General features: G+C 35.9%; 1 protein-coding gene across 7 annotated transcripts in view; it reads right to left on the bottom strand.

Moving 5' to 3' along the window:
* The window catches only part of PPFIA2 (PPFI scaffold protein A2), a 490,478-nt gene that overhangs the window by 309,370 nt on the left and 164,699 nt on the right, over positions 1-16,409 (bottom strand). For 2 of the 7 annotated variants that reach the window (XM_075552749.1, XM_075552750.1), the window contains exon 1: positions 6,689-6,769. The exons of the other annotated variants lie outside the window; for them this stretch is intronic. In XM_075552749.1, coding sequence (XP_075408864.1) covers positions 6,689-6,769 — 81 coding nt within the window. Of the gene's footprint in view, positions 1-6,688; positions 6,770-16,409 lie in introns of those variants that run through there. 7 annotated transcript variants of the gene reach the window in all.

Raw genomic sequence — 16,409 nt, 5'->3', positions numbered from 1 at the left:
CACTTACAAACTCCTTAATATGATTTGTGGAGAATGTACAGTTTAAACACATCAATAAATACTTTAACTTCCAAAAAAAAAATCCTTTTAACTATTTCAACATGGATGTAATGTGGTGCAGAAGAAAGTCCTATAAAATAAAAACTGTAGCAAGTAACAGAAGCTCTGAAAGGATAACAGGAATTCACAAACAGATTTTGGATTGTCAATCAACAAAGGAAATAAAATATTTAACAACAAACTATTTCATAGTAAGACTTTGCAATTTAATACTAATATTATAAAATAATATAGGTATGTCTGTTGTGCATATTGAACCCCACATCAAGTACCTTCTATATTTTATTTTATTTTTGGACACTAATGACAATTCCTTGGGGTCAGAATTACTGTCTAACTCATTTTATAGATAAGAAATGAGAAGTTTAGAGAGAAATCATGTAGATAGACACTCATTCAAAGTAATGAGGCCAGTCAACAATCTGATTGGGTAGTTCATATTTTATAGGCACAATGTCAAGTCCATTGAGCACACTCCCAACATAAATCTTGGTTCAAAATACACTTTGTGATGTTTGGGCTAATCAGATATATTCAGACATTTCTTGAAAACCCACAGTTCATGCCCCTAAAAATGTATCTTATAATCTTCAGAAAATCACAGTGTAATGAAAAGTATATGCATGCTTGAATTACATTTGTTCTAACAATTACAATAGAGTAAACACAACTTATTATGAGCTCTCAACAGGCAGGGTAAATCAAATAAGTGGATTGTGAAATATTCACCAAAGACATCCATTGCTCTGGACTCAAAAGACCAAGCAAGTTTTTAAAATAAAAGTATAAGACATGGAAAAGATTGAATAGGACGCGTTTTAGAAACTGTTTAGAATATACTTTCTTTAGAATTAAGAGAAGTCTAATAAATAGCTAAGCACAATTGTTCATGGTGACCATGATTATAACAGTTTTGAATGTGTTGGCACAGGAGCTAGGCAGTCAATTGGAAGCTGGTGACAAAACTCATCCATTGGGTGAAGGGGAGAAAGACCGGGAGGATAGTCTTTATATAAGAAAAGCTTTATTATGATTACTTCAGCTTCTTTGCTTATAGCATGAATCAAAATAAACCTGCATCTTGGTTATAGTGATTTTATAGATGTATTGCCTCATTAATACTCAGATTAAGCATATGTTAAATAAAGTACACATATACATTAAAAGGAAATAGTGTCCAATGTGACTTGACATTGTATGCTAGAACATTTCCACTTACATATTTTCAGTACAAAATAGCAATAAATAAAATGTATCTGGTGAACCTTGAATGTTCTCAATCTCAATTTTTTTAATTGAGAATATTTCAAGGAGTGTCATTTCCTCTTTAAACCCCTGCTTTATCACATAAACTCTTTCATTTAACTCTTTCGACTTCTGCTTGATCACATAAAGTATCCATGCATCTTTATTAAAATGTTATACTCATTTCACATTATTAAAATGCCTAAACCTCCATCATAGCTGCTGTCAGTAATAGGTTTGACTCTTACTATCATTAGTTTAAACTAATTTAAGGCCTTGCATGGTTTATGACATGATTACATATAAAGTGAATTACTCCTTATAAATGTAAATAAATTTGGAAAGTGCACCCTAGAATTAGCCAATTCCACAAACTAGTGACCTTAGTTTTGCATTTATATGTATATAAAATTTTGACATAAATAACAAATGCAAAATAAATTCAAATATCAATATATAAAATGCAACATGCCATTTTAAATAGAAAAAAGTTACATAAGATACAAGTGTATCTGAAAGATTATTTAATATCGATGCTGTGAAAGATTACATTCTGTGGATACAAATATATGGTATGTCAAATGAAGAATGATTTGATGCAATAAACACTAATAATTAAAGAACAGACAACTTGTAAGATGACATGGAACGCATCCCACAGGAGAAAAGCAAAGGTCATTAAAAAAGACAAGAAAGAAAAAAGATCAAAATGATGATCAGAAGAGAGTCTGAAATCCTCCTTGAATGTGAAATAACGAAATCAAAGTAAGGAATAACGAGATAAACATGATTAGAAAGTTTCCAAGAAGGCAAAGTGAAGTGTGAGAATGAAGTGAATAAAGAGCTGAAATCAGAAAACTAAAAATGAAGAACATTTTCAGCATTTCTGAAGATGAAAGAATGGAAGCAAACAGTCAGGCTGCAAATTTTAATGCTGATGGATTCCATGCGCAAACGATACCAGGAGGCATCAAAAGAAGGAATGCGCAGTGGGCGTGCCGCAAGAACTGGTGATGGGCAGCCATTTCAAGAGGCAATGACCACGATGCCAATGAAGGAGGAAGCCCACGATGCCCTGAAGCCATTGGTAAATAAAAGAATTCTCTTAATTGACAAAAGACCAATTGAAATATTTCAAAAGACGGATGTAGCCCTGGAAATAGCCACTGATCAATGTCAAAAACTGGGGAAAATAACTGCTTACCTCACTGATTAAGAAAGATTCCTATTCAATCCTATTCCAAGGAAATATTATCAAGGATAATGCAGAAATTATTAAAATTCAATTACTACCACAAATATGCAAAAACAAATTTGCAACAATCTACTGATAAGACAGCCAGCAAATCAAGCTGGAATCAGAAGAGGTGGAATAGTGGATATCATTGCTGATATCAGACTGATTTGGGCTGAGAACTAAGGATACCACAAAGTTGCTTACCTGCATTTCATTGACTATGCAACAGCAGAGTGGTCAGGTAAAACTTGGACTGCTAACCACACAGACAGTAGTTCAAACCCATCAGCACTTCACAAGAGAAAGTTCAGGAAAAGTGCTCTAGTAAAGGTTGACAGCCTCAGAAATGCTGTATTGGGTCCCTATGAGTGGGCATCAACTCAATGGCAAGGAGTTTGGTTTGGTGTTTTGGGATATAAAGGAATTCAACTATCTGAACCATAACAAGTCACAAATAATGTTGCTAAGAATGGTGTGATTGACGGTTAGATTTTATTTCAACTTGGTTGGGCAATAATTTTCCCATGATGTGATCTAAGACAGTGTGGTCAACTCCATGGTGGGATAGTCCGTGAAATCCCTAAACAGTTGTAGGAAGAATGGGGTGGAGCACTACCTCCATCATCTGGCAATAGCCTTGATATAATTGAAGATGGTTTCACCTGAGCTGTGGCCTACTCTGGAGAGGTCGGCACTGTACAGAGGGTGGCTCACCCTCTGCAGGATATGTGACTAACATAAGCCAGGGTGTTTCCAATGACCCCAAGGGCTTGTGAAAGCTAGCCAAACCAGAAGGAAAACTGACAAAGAATTGATGCTATTGAGTTACTCAGCTCTTGAAGATTATTAAATAGACCAGGGACTGTCAGAAGAATGAATAAATGTGAGTTGGAAGAAGTACAATTAGAGTGCTCCTTAGGCTAGAGAGAGGGTCCTACATTCTTTGCACTTATTACTTGGAGAACCAAGTCCCTGGGAAAGGACGTAATTCTGGGTACAATAGAAGTCGGTTGAAAAAGGGAAAGCCCCTCTGTAAGGGAGAATGACATCACAGTTGCAACAATCGGCTCAAACCCACAAGGACGTGAGGGCGGTTAAGAACTGGTTGGGCTTCATTCTGCTCCACAGACTGTTGTTATTAGTTGGAACCAACTTGACCACATCTAACAGGATTATTCAGAAAGTAAGTTAATCATAAAAACAATAGCTAACCTTGATTTAGTGGCATATTCATTGACAATAAGTGATTTATACCTGCTTTCCTGAATATCCCATTTAATATGTACAATGATTTGATCACCTAATTAGTCTTTTTCCTTTCCAGGAAATATGAAAAATGAAAACGGAGACTTTCACTTGCTCATAACTACATTCTATTAGACAGAAAAACCTATGTTTGATCCATGAGAGTAATTGAAAGGATGTGCTCTTAAATGCTATACATTATCTTTGTCTTGAGAATAATACTCATCACATTTAAAATAATTTGAGCTATTATTTAAAAAGCAATATAAAGCACTAGATAAGTTAAATGGCTTTGAATCAAAAAGTAAAATTGAATTAGGATGGACTTAAATTACCCAACTCGTATAACTATCTGGATATGTACCTCTAAAACTAAAACATTTGGCCTGCTTTTCTATACCAGAGAACAGGGTAATGTGTTCATTTGACTTCTGGATAATTTTCTTTAAGGCGACTCTAAAATTCTTACGCACAACGATCAGTATTTTGTCGCTGTAGTGGCGAGACCAGCAGTGACCAACCACCAATTTTTCAGTTAGCAGTTGAGCATTTAACAAAGAAGATAGAAACAGAATAGCAATGTGAGCTGGAACTTGTCCATCCAAAAACTGCATTAAGTGCTGGATATTCTGTGAAAACCCAATTGTGATGAGCATGCGCACACAACCACAGTGTATTAAGCAAAACGAAGGTGCAATCAAAGAGTAAGCCTTGGATTTGGTGTAATCTTTAGCTTCTTATTTCCTGCTCAGGACCTTGAACTCCGGAGATAAAATGTATTCTAAATGCTACACTTAGAATATGAACGTGTACAATTTCACCAAAAATAACAGGATCCTTCGAACATTTAATGAGAAGCTGGCACTGACAGTGCTCTTCATTCTAAGCTATGCGGAATGTTTTTGCATATGTTAACGCCTTTTCTAGAATAAGTTTAAGAAAGTCAATGTTAAAACCCAAGTCTTTGATGTAGAATCATCTTAGGAGTACATTTATGCCATTTCATATGAATATTATACTTGAAGATTTAACTCCTTAATAGTTACTTTTCTCAAGATATATTTCTGACAAGTGATTGGTTACTTTGCAGCATATTATTTCTAATTAAAGTATACCAACCACACAAATGGTTCCAAAGTCAAATGTATATAAATAAAAATTAATCATGCACATTTTTATTTTCTGATTAAAAAGCCAAGTCAATTTTAATAAACATTATGTCGTGAAAGACCTGTTTCTCTGGTCCCTTTCTTCCAGTAAATATTAGCCACAATAAATAAACATATAAACTTGAACACACACTCTTGACTATCATAAACATCAGGATCAAATAATTTATAGGATTAAAACATGTACAAACATGGAGTTCATATCTACCAACATGTACATTTATCTCAAAGTGTAAGATTTGTTGACAGAAATACATTACAACAGCAACCAAAAACAAGTACTTAAACAGCCATAACAGTGTATTTTCAAAAACAATTACCTGCCAAGAAAGGTGTCAGCAAGATTCTTACTGAAGGAATGGTTTAAAAGCCTGTGCCTTGCCTGAGCATATAGAATTTATTGACCCTTAAAGTTTAACAGACTGAAGTAGAATACCTAATCCCCAAAACTGCCCTAAAGAGCCAGCTAGATGACATTGCAAAGTGTGTTTATATTTCAGTGTTCGGGAAAAAAAACAAAAAAGTAATAATCCTGTGGAACAGCTCCAGGGCACTTGCATTTTGAATGACTGCAACAATAATCAGATCACTACTGGGAAGAGAGATTTTGTACAGCACAGACTCTCACTATCAGTCGACATCAGCGTAAACCAGGAGAGGCGACAAGATTAAAAATAAAAGCAAAATGAGGTAAAAGGAAGAGAGTGATTTTATCTACTGCCTGTAGTTTGCAAAGCCAAGTGACTTTAATACATTTAATGTTCATGGATTCAGAGGCCCTATTTTTAAAAATTCTATCTTTGCTCTTTTCATTCTCCAGGTCTTTATATTCTTTATTTCCCTCTTACCTTCAGAATACTATGAGAACACAGCCACAATAATTAACTATCAGGTGGGCATACTTATATAATATAAAATATGCAGAGATAAGAGGTTCTTTTTCTCCTTTCAGAGAATGATGATATGACTGAATTACAAAGTAAACACTACTAATGAAAGATACAATTTGAGGTTAAAAATGAGGGAGCACCTGATTGACTTTAGACTTAATCATTCTCAAGATTGATTGCTGATTTATTCACAGGCAATTGAAATTCATTCAGTAGGAAAGAGATTTGTAACTCATTTATATTTACATTATAAATCATTTTGACTTTTTGATCGCATATAAAATATTCCACCCTAATGAGATTCTACTTTGCTTCAAATTGAAAAAGCATACAAAAAGTGGTACTTAAGTCTCCTGTAGTATTGATTACGTGCATGCTCCACGTATAACAAAATTAAATAAGAGGAATTATGTTAAACCGTGTATATGAGATCTGAGCAGCCTTCGAAACCCAGAGGATATCATTTGCAAAGTACTATAAGGTATCTTTTAATTCTATTCTGTCAGCAAAGCACAACGTTCACTACATTGTAGCCATAAATAACAAAACCAGGATCATAACACATCTCAAAGACTCTCAAGAAAGATATTGTAGCAAATTTTAAAACCTCTTAGAAAATTAAGTGCTAGGTATAATTTTGTTTTGCTTTAGAGACAAAGTTAATGCCATCCTATTTCCATATTTCAAAGCAGATTAAACTGACGTGCACACAATTCATTTCGTAACATCCTCTTCAATACTTTACACTTTGCAACTTTCCTTTCTTTTTATTTCCCTCTTTTATCCAAAGTTTGCCTATGTATTAACTTCCTAAGGAGTGAAGCCATGGAAAGCACACTTACTTGAAAAGTATAAAATCGGGTCCCATTAGGAGGATGCACTTTAGGGGAGCCAGAAACGTTGTTCATATCCGAGAAAATCATATCTGATCAGAGACAATATAATCCACAAGGAGCTACAGATGCAGAGCTGAGAGCTTAACGCACAGATAAATTTGTGCATGCACTGAAGGGAGGCAAGGGGGTAAAATGCAACCTGCCCCTTCCTTTTGAGACACACAATGATAGCATTTTGTAAAATCTCTCTCTCTCTCCTACATTTGAATTCTAAGCGGCAGGGTTATCAGCCACCAGCCTTTGGCACAGCGAGTTCTTTAGACAATACAATGTTAAAACTAAAAATAAATAAATAAAAGAAAACCACAGAAGGAAGAACGCAAGAAGCACCAGTAAATAGAGCTTTTGCAGGATCTGGCAGTGCTGTGGACCTGCCCATCTGTTCTCCGGGATAATCACCTCCCTCCACCACAGTCTAGCAGAGTGATTATGCTAAACATCCTGGTTAACCAATAGCGCAGTTTCATTGCAAGAAAGCGAACACGGTGTAATTCAGAGGACCTCTTCTGACTAACCAGAGGCATGCCTCACATTCTGTTGAAAGCTGTAGTCAGTAACAAAGTATTTTCCCCTCTTTATTTCCGCATGTTTCTAGATCCCCGTGTCACCCAGTCTTTTCAGTATGATATTAATTTTTATACAAGGCTTTTAAAATATTTTGTGACTAATATATAAATCAAGGCATATAATAGAAGGCCAGGACATTAAGAGGCAAAATTGACAGTATAGTAATAGTACACAATCCTAGAACTATTATAAAATAAAATGTACTATATATTTGTACATTCTGAAGTCCTAAAGAAAAACATGAATACAAATGTAATTATTTCTCCTATCTCCCACCTAAGAGGAAAACACCACATATACATGCACATATACTATGACAATTAATACTTTTAAATAGCACCTATTTTTCAATAATGACAATTTAGCATATACACAATACAATCAATAAAAAGATTTTTATATACACAAAGATTTTAAATTCAGTATCCAAATATATTGCTTGTTAACATCTAAATTATGCTGCAAACTATATTTCTTTTGTTAAGGATTTTAACAGGAATGATTCACTTACATAAAATATTGTATTCTGAGGGCCTGACACCTTCTAGTGGTAAGACTCAGTGTTCCGTTTACACGTGGCTTAAAGGCAGAGACTTTAGAAGGGTGAAGAATTGAGTGTGAGCCCCAAGCGGTGTCTTCTTCAATGCATCCAAGATTAGTATAGAGGTCCTGGGTATGCCCAGGCTGTTCCCCAATTGTTAATATCTTATATTACTATGCCCAATGGCACAGTGACCAACACTACAGAAGTGATTTGATAAATTGTTATTATTTGATCTCTAGGCTTTATTTGTACTTCACTCATCTCACTGTCATGGAGTGAATCACAACTTATTGTGACCCTGTAGGACAGAATAGAACTACCCTTTAGGGGTTCCCTTACAAATACCCATGTGTTGGATACTGGGAGTCTTCATACTTTAAATTCAAATAATATTCAAACATTTATCCTTGCAATAGCAAAATAATTTTTCAAGTATTCAGTGAATTTTTGGATTGAATAAATGCTGTTTACAGAATATTGTTGGGTGATACCATATATGGAAATCATGATTTCAGTGACTATCCAGATTACAGAATTGATTGAAAGCTTATAGACTATACTTATAGAACCACATTTCTAATTTTAAAAACAAAAGGATAAAGACTAAAAATTTGAGAGAAACTTGGCCAAATTTAGAGCTTATTAAAAACTCAAACCATGTCTATAAAGAACAAAATTCAATTAGTTCAGAGAGCTCATTGTCTCAGGCTGAGCCTTAGTCTCCTCCTCTGTAGAATAAGACTTATAAAGCTATACTTGAATTACATGCTACTATTAAGTGGGATTCAAGAAGTGAAATTAGTCCTAGAAAGTTAATGGTTATTGGGCTGCTATATTGAGTATTGTTAGTTCAGAAATACACGGTGGCTCCTTTGGAAGAATGACTTGTTAAATTGCACCACCAAAAAGAGCCTATGACACTGTTCTACTCTGTCTCATGAGTTTCCTTGAGTTGGAATGGAATCAAAAGCACCCCAGAGCAATAATAACAGGACAGCGGAAACAATAAAACAACTAGCATACTAATGAAAAGGTATAAATAAACAAACAAAACTTCAAGTGACTGTCCCTCTCCTAGTCTTCTTCTGTAAGGCTCCCTGGTTGCACAGTGGTTACACACAAGGTCAGCAGTTCAAAACCACCAGCCATCCCACAAAAGAAAGAAGACACATTCTACTCCCATAGAGAGTTACAGTCTCATAAACCCACACAGACAGTTCTACCTTGTCCTACAGAGCCATTATGAGTTGGCGTCAAGTATTTGAATCTACTTCTGTAAATGGAAAATCATAAATGATCAAGTCTCAAAAGCACCTTTCAAGTTGCTACTTTTCTTTGAGAGAACAGATTTCAAGATGTTCCATAGTTTGTGAAGGTAAATAGAATGCTTTTATAAAGTAGGTTAAGTCACTCACATTTGAAAAAATGGTACATTCCCATAAACTGTAATCTTTTTATTACAATTTTAAAGATAAAAAAGTATATAAGGAATATGCTACCAATTATAGTTTGTATGTGGGGAATTTCTCAAACTATGTTATTTTGAAAAAAAAAGTTTGAAAAAAATGAAATAAGAAATGTGTTTTGATATATGTAGTTATTATGTGCATTAAGTTCCCTGATCCTCACAATTGAATCAGTATGTAATGTCATGATAAACAGAAAAAGATTGAAGCTATCAAAAATTCCATCTTGTTGGCTCCACAATCAATGCTCATAGAGGAGCAGTAAAGAAATCAAATGCATTGGACAGTGCAGCTGCACAAGAATGCATTGAAGGGCTGAAGAGCATGGTTGTGACTTTGATGACGAAGGTGTGCTTGATCCAAGACAGGGTATTTTCAATCACTTTATATGCATGTGAAAGTTGAACAGTGAATAAGGAAGACCAGAAAAGAATCGATGCAAAGAATATTAATTTAAACACCATGGACTGATAGAAAAACAAACACATCTATCTTGGAAGAAGTACAGTAGAATGCTCCATTGAAGGAAGTACTGTGAGATTTCACCTCATGTACTTTGGATTTGTTATCAGGAGAAACCAGTCCCTGGAAAGGACATCATGCTTAGTAAAAGGTAGACAAAAAGGTAAAAAGACCCTAGATGAGGTGGATCAACCCAGTGATTGGGACAATGGTCTCAACCCTAACAATTGTGAAGATGTCACAGGACCTGCCAGCGCTGCCTTCTCTCTGTTTTCCAAAGGGTCCCTGTGCAGGAAAACCTACGTGATGGAGCCTAGCAACAGCAGCAGCAAAGCGTCTCCCACCGCATTGGATTCCCACGAATGAGAGTCAATGAAACAGCACTGGGTAAGTTTCTACCAGTTATTCAGAAGGTGAATGGTTTCCAATTTATTTATATGGCAAATTTTACTCCAAGTGTGCTTTGTTAAATTAAGTAATATTTATTATGCAGTACAGTACACTAGATTTCAGATTTCGATGGTTAGGTGATCATAAAGGTAACTTATAATGTAACTGGAGCAGAAGAGAGGGCTAAAGCAGCACTATTAATAACCATGTGAGAACAATAAATATACATCAGGTCTGTCCTTGGTAACAGGAACCTGGAGGCCCTACTGAGCTAAATGTTGAGATGCTAATCACAAGGTCAGCAGTTTGATCCCAGCAATCACTCTGTGAGAGAAAGGCGAAGCTTTCTGCTCTTATAAAGGTTTGTTGTCTTGAAAACCCTGAAGAGCTACTCTATCCTATAAGGCTAGGTGCTTTCACAGGTAAATCAGTACTTGGGGCATCCTACTCAATTTAAATACTAAAGTATGTTTACCATTAAGGAGTTTCTAATCTAGTTAGAAATATAACACGTATACAACTTTTTGAAAGTTTATTGTGGAATGGAATGCATTTTGCAGAAAAAATAAATTATTATGGAAATAAACACAGAACATCATCTGGTCTGACTAGTTAGAATAAACCTCAAGAAGATAAACATCTGAAAAACTAGATGGGATGAACTAACATTTGCTGAACATTTATTATTTGCCCCAAATGAGACACATATCATGTAATTTAACTCACATGGTATCCTTTGAAATAAATAATGTATGTATTTCACAGAGAGAAAATTGAGATTTGGAGAAGTTTAGTAACTTGCTCAAGAATAGACTCACTTTTCAAATAGGAACATATCCAACCACTAAAGAGAAAACCTTCCCATTATACCTGATCCTTTCTATCTTCCTATTTTTGAGTTCATCTGTTAATTAATGCATTTATTATTCAACAATTCATTGATTTAACAACTGTTTACAAATTGACTTATATTTAACCCACACTATGTTGAGGGCCTGAAGGCATAGCTACAAAGACAGTTTCTATTCCCAAATCCCAAACTCAATGCCAAGGAGTTAATTCGGACTCAGCAAACTTCTGGGTCAGAGTAGAGTGGCGCCCTAGTTTCCTAGGCTCTGAGTCTTTTCACAGGTGCAGAAAACCTCAACCATTTCCAGTGGCAATCTTGGTGAGTTCCAACTATCAGCCGGGAGGGTTATTCCCCAGAGCTGCATTTCTGTCCTTGGACTTCCAGAAACTTTAAATGTGATCAGAAAGAGATGAACTAACAAGAGGTAAGTAGGTAGCAAGGAAAGTGAAATTTAGTTAAATAAATACTAAAGACGGATGTAGCATAAAAGAAGTTAATTGATTTAATCTGAAAACACCTGACCTGGCAAGAGCCAGAGTTAGAGGACTTGAAGGCTCCCAAAGGGGGAGAAGAGATCAATGGCAAGGAACGGTGGTGAAAATGTTGGTGGAGGCACCTCTGGGTACAAGATCCACTTCAATTACAACAGAGGTCACCATGACAAAACATCTCAAGATGAATCTTTTACCACAAGAAGTCAATTGAGAATATGAATTTAAGAATGTTCAATATCAGCTATCTCTACCCCCTGAAATTTACAGAAAGAAACTGAAAATAAACCTCAATGACTAAATTACATTGTCTTAGCAATTAGGAAAATGTAAGTCCTGAATCCAGATACTTGTTTTTAATAGAGTTATAGATATGATTCCCAGAAGTCATTTAATATTTTATTCTATTTTTCTTTCTCTAGGAATAATTACTTATAAACTTTGTTAAATGTATAGTACCAGCCTGGGTTTGAAGAAGTTTCAAAAAAATAATTTAATCACAATATTTATATTTTTTCAGCAAGATTTCTACCTAGCATAAGTTCTTTTTTAATATGTTATTTCACCATAATTTAAAGTAAATTTTTGTTAAATAAATTCTGCTTCAAGACAAGTAATTAAATTTAGACTTTTATTACTTTATGTTAAAAAAGCTTTTAAATTTCTAAAGTGATAAGAATTTAGTGATTTAAAGAAAAACACTGAAGAGTTGGCAATGTCGTCAGTTTCTGATAATGCTGTGGGTGAGAAGATGATACAGAAAGATGAGAGGAAATGAAATTAGAGGACTAGAAGAGAGAGATGCCACAATGTGCAAGATACTACCATAGGAAAACAAGGCATTTCTAGTCAAGCACTGAGTTAAAAGTTAGGCCACATGGAGTGCCCAGATTGGCAATAAATTCTATTGAATTCATTTGAATGGCATATCAAAGCTAGTCTAGTATGTGTATTGTTGTTAGTACCTTAGAATAAGTTCCAAGTTTGCATACACTAGAACAAAAAACTGCCTGATCATAATAGATCTATTATATTAATTATATTATAATCATATATATTACATTATATATTATGTATACATATACATATATAGATCAAATAACAATCTTATTAACATCAAGTCAATGCCAACTCATGGTTACTCTATAGGAGATGGTAGAATTGTCCCTGTGAGTTTCCAAGACTGTAACTCTTTATGGGAGGAGAACGTCCTGTCTTTCATATATATGTACATATGTATGTTTTAACGCCAACTGCATCACAAATGAACTCTGGTCGCAGAGTGGGTTAAGCAATGGGCTGCTGACCTAAAGATCATGGGTTTGAACCCACTGTTATTCCAGAGTAAAAAAAATGAAAAATACATGAGATCATGTGCTCTTTGGCCTTAGAAACCCTATACTCACTTCCATCTAGTCAATGCTGACGTGTGGTCACCCTCTGTGGGTTCCTGAGACTGTAACTCTGTAAGGACGTGGAAAGCCCAGTCTTTCTCCTGCAGATCTGCTGACGGTTTGAATTGCCGACCATGCGGATCACAGCCAAATACATAACCATTATACCACCTGGGACAACTGACAGGACAATCCTATCTGTCTTTATAAGGCCATTAAGTAAGAAACAATATGAAGGAAGTGAGTTTGGTTTGAGTATCTGGTTGGTGGAAATGATTTTAAATATTTGACTACTAACTCAAAGATTGATGGTTCAAATCCATCCAGAGATCTATAGGGGGACATGTCTGGTGATTTACTTTTGAGTGATGGCATATACAACAGAAATTATTTGACAAGCGAACTTCGGTATGGACCAAAAACTCTGCTTTTTGTCGCTCTCAGGAAGTTTCATTCAAGTGGTGTATCAGTTCTAGTTATTAGTATTTTGATTGGAGTAGCTCAAGTTAAACAAAGAAACTTTTACTATTTCAAAGGCTATCTTCTAAGCCAGGTGATTGATTTAGTGTAGTGAAATAAATGATGCAACATAGCTCTTCTAGCTATTGTCTTTGTTAATTCCCAAGTGCCTAAGTAGGATTATACAAATGTGAGGTGTTGTTACTGACCAATGGAAAGGGTGGAGCCCAGAGAATGTGAAACCATGAAATATGATGTGTAGGATGCTAACGTGGGGATTGATCAGTTTTGTCTACCTGCGAGGTTTAAAATAAGCCATTTTAGGAACTTAGAGGAAATAGAAGAGTCATCCTTTGGAACCCAGGATCCCTGGGCTGACAATTGATGGGATTCAAGTAATTTTGCAACCATTTTGCTGCCCTAACCCATTTTAAGAACTAAAAAACTGATATACCAAAAGGTAGTTATTATTATTTCATACTGTTAATATTGAAATAAAAATCATAAACGGGGTACACATTAAAAGAGAGTAAGAAATGTAAATTGGTAATTTCCACAGAGCACCCTGATTACAAAGCCTTTTTAACAACAACAGTAAAATTAGACATAGGTTCTGCGGGATGAGTGTGAACCCACTGAAGCCCACCATGGCCTCTGACTCAGGAGAAAGATACGTGACACCAGAAGCAAGAGATGACAGAAAGGTGGCAGAGAAGTGGAGGCAGCAAAACCTAAAAGCAGGAGACAAATGGTGAGCTTCTCGGCCCAAGGAAAGAAGGAGCTGGGCGCCGTCGGGCAGACGGCCTTCCGACAGAGTGAGGTGGGTCCTCTCCAAGCACTTACTGGGGCTGGTGGGCATTGAGTGTGTTTACCTACAGAGCTCATTGTCTTCAGGCCTAATATTCCTAGTGGAGTGGGGACCATTCACAGAGCGACACTTGCCCAAGAAGACCACAGACCCAGGAGCAATGGGGCCTAGAAGTCTAGAGATAACAATTGCCCAAGCAGGCCACAAGGTTGTCCTGATTAAAGGTATTTCTGATCAGGAATTCTACATAACTCGTAAAATTCCCTAAAAAAAAAAACTCTACAACTGGGAACGTTATCTGTGAATTCAGGGTCCATAGCAACAAATTATTGAACCCAGTAGAGAAGTAAAGAGGGATGGGAGAGGTACAATCATTGTTAAAATTGGAAAAAGGCTGGTAGATTGATACACGTCTTACTTCCTCCTGATGGGAATCTTCATGAGCCCATTGCCTTTCATGAAGCTAGAAGACATCATACAATGCCCACAAGCCATTTTTACACACGGTTTGGTCATATGGATGGGATTTTCTCCTCCCCACCAATCTCTTCCATCATTGCTGGTTAAAGCCTTGGAGTACGTTTGCTTAACTCAGCAATTATTTCTACATCCCCTGCACACATTTTCTCAAAATTTCCTTCCAGGGTGATGCATAGTTTCAAACACACTGACAATCCTAAAGGAACTCACTGCAATTTGAACATGTTGTAAATCAGAAGTTCTATGTGTGTGTGGGGGGGGGGGCGGGGGGGCAGTACTTCAGTATTAAAATGACCAAATTCTAAAATAGAATGTTCTTTCTATATTTTGAGGAGCCCCAGTGGCCTAATGGTTTCACATTAGCCTGCAATGCACCAGGCAGCAGTTCTACACCACCAGCGGATGTACAAGAGAAAGACTAGGCTTTGCATTCCCATAAGGAGTTATACTTCCAGAAAAGCTCAGGGCCATTCTACCCTATCCTATTTTGTCGCTATCAGTCGTCATCAGCTCAATGGCAGTGAAGTTTTGATTTGGTTTGTTTTGTTTTTCCATATTTCATTGCTTCATTTGGCCAATTTATTTTCTCGTAGTTCAAATCATTTTAATACATATTTCTTAAAAATAAAAAATAAAATACATATTTCTTATATTATCATAAATACAGTCCATGAATACATTTAAGATCAACTTATATACATTAAATTTCATACATTTTAGAACAGTTTACTTAGGGAGTTCCTTGTAAATACTGGTAGAAAATGATTATTGATTATAAATTTGTTATTCTAAAAATTAATAATTCCATTAAAATTTGTTAAGTTTACCTCTGGTCTTAAAATATATGTCATCAGCCAGGTTTTATGGAATTTATATTAAGATGCAAGATTAGCAGATATTTCCACTGTCCTGAAATCAGTTACTTATATAGTTCAAATACTTATTGATGTATCTGAAAAGATTTCTGGGCTCTGCTTTATAAATATAAAAAGGGTCCATTAAGAAATAAAGGTCCAAACTGTGATAGGATAACTTCATAGAAATTATTACACATTAATTTAAACTTGGAGCACCGTTGGCATAGTAGGCTGCCAACTGCAAGGTTGGCAGTTCAAAACCAGCACCTGTTTCACAAAGAATGATGAGGCTGTCTTCTCCAGGGAAGAGTTACAGTGTCAGAAACCCGCAGGGACAGTTCTACCCTGTCCTATACTGTGGCTATGATGTGGAATTGACTCAATGGAAGTGAGGTTTTTGCTTTGTTTTTAAATAAACCATGTATTCTCTTTTGTAGTCAGCTTTTAATGTTTTTAAAATCATTTTATTAGGGGTTCATATAACTCTTATCACAATCCACACATACATCAATTGTGTAAAGCATATCTGTATCTTCATTGCCCTCATCATTCTCAAAACATTTGCTCTCCACCTAAACCCCTGACATCAGTTCTTCATTTTTCCCCACCCCAACCCCCTCCCTCATAAACCCTTGATAATATATAAATTATTATTTTGTCCTATCTTGCCCTGTCCAATGTCTCCCTTTACTCACTTTTCTGTTGTCTGTCCCCCAGGGAGGAGGTCACAAGTAGATCCTTGCAATCGTGTCCCCTTTTCCAACCCACTCTCCTCCCTCCACCCTCCCAGTATTGCTGCTCATATCACTGGTCCTGAAGGAATCATCCTCCCTGTATTCCCTGTGTTTCCACTTCCTATCTGCACCAGTGTACATCCTCTGGTCTAGCCATATTTGTAA

Source organism: Tenrec ecaudatus, chromosome 6, assembly GCF_050624435.1.
Source record: "Tenrec ecaudatus isolate mTenEca1 chromosome 6, mTenEca1.hap1, whole genome shotgun sequence".
Lineage (NCBI taxonomy): Eukaryota > Metazoa > Chordata > Mammalia > Afrosoricida > Tenrecidae > Tenrec > Tenrec ecaudatus.
Note: the sequence above shows the minus strand (reverse complement) of the source record. Positions and strands in the feature narration are given on the sequence as shown.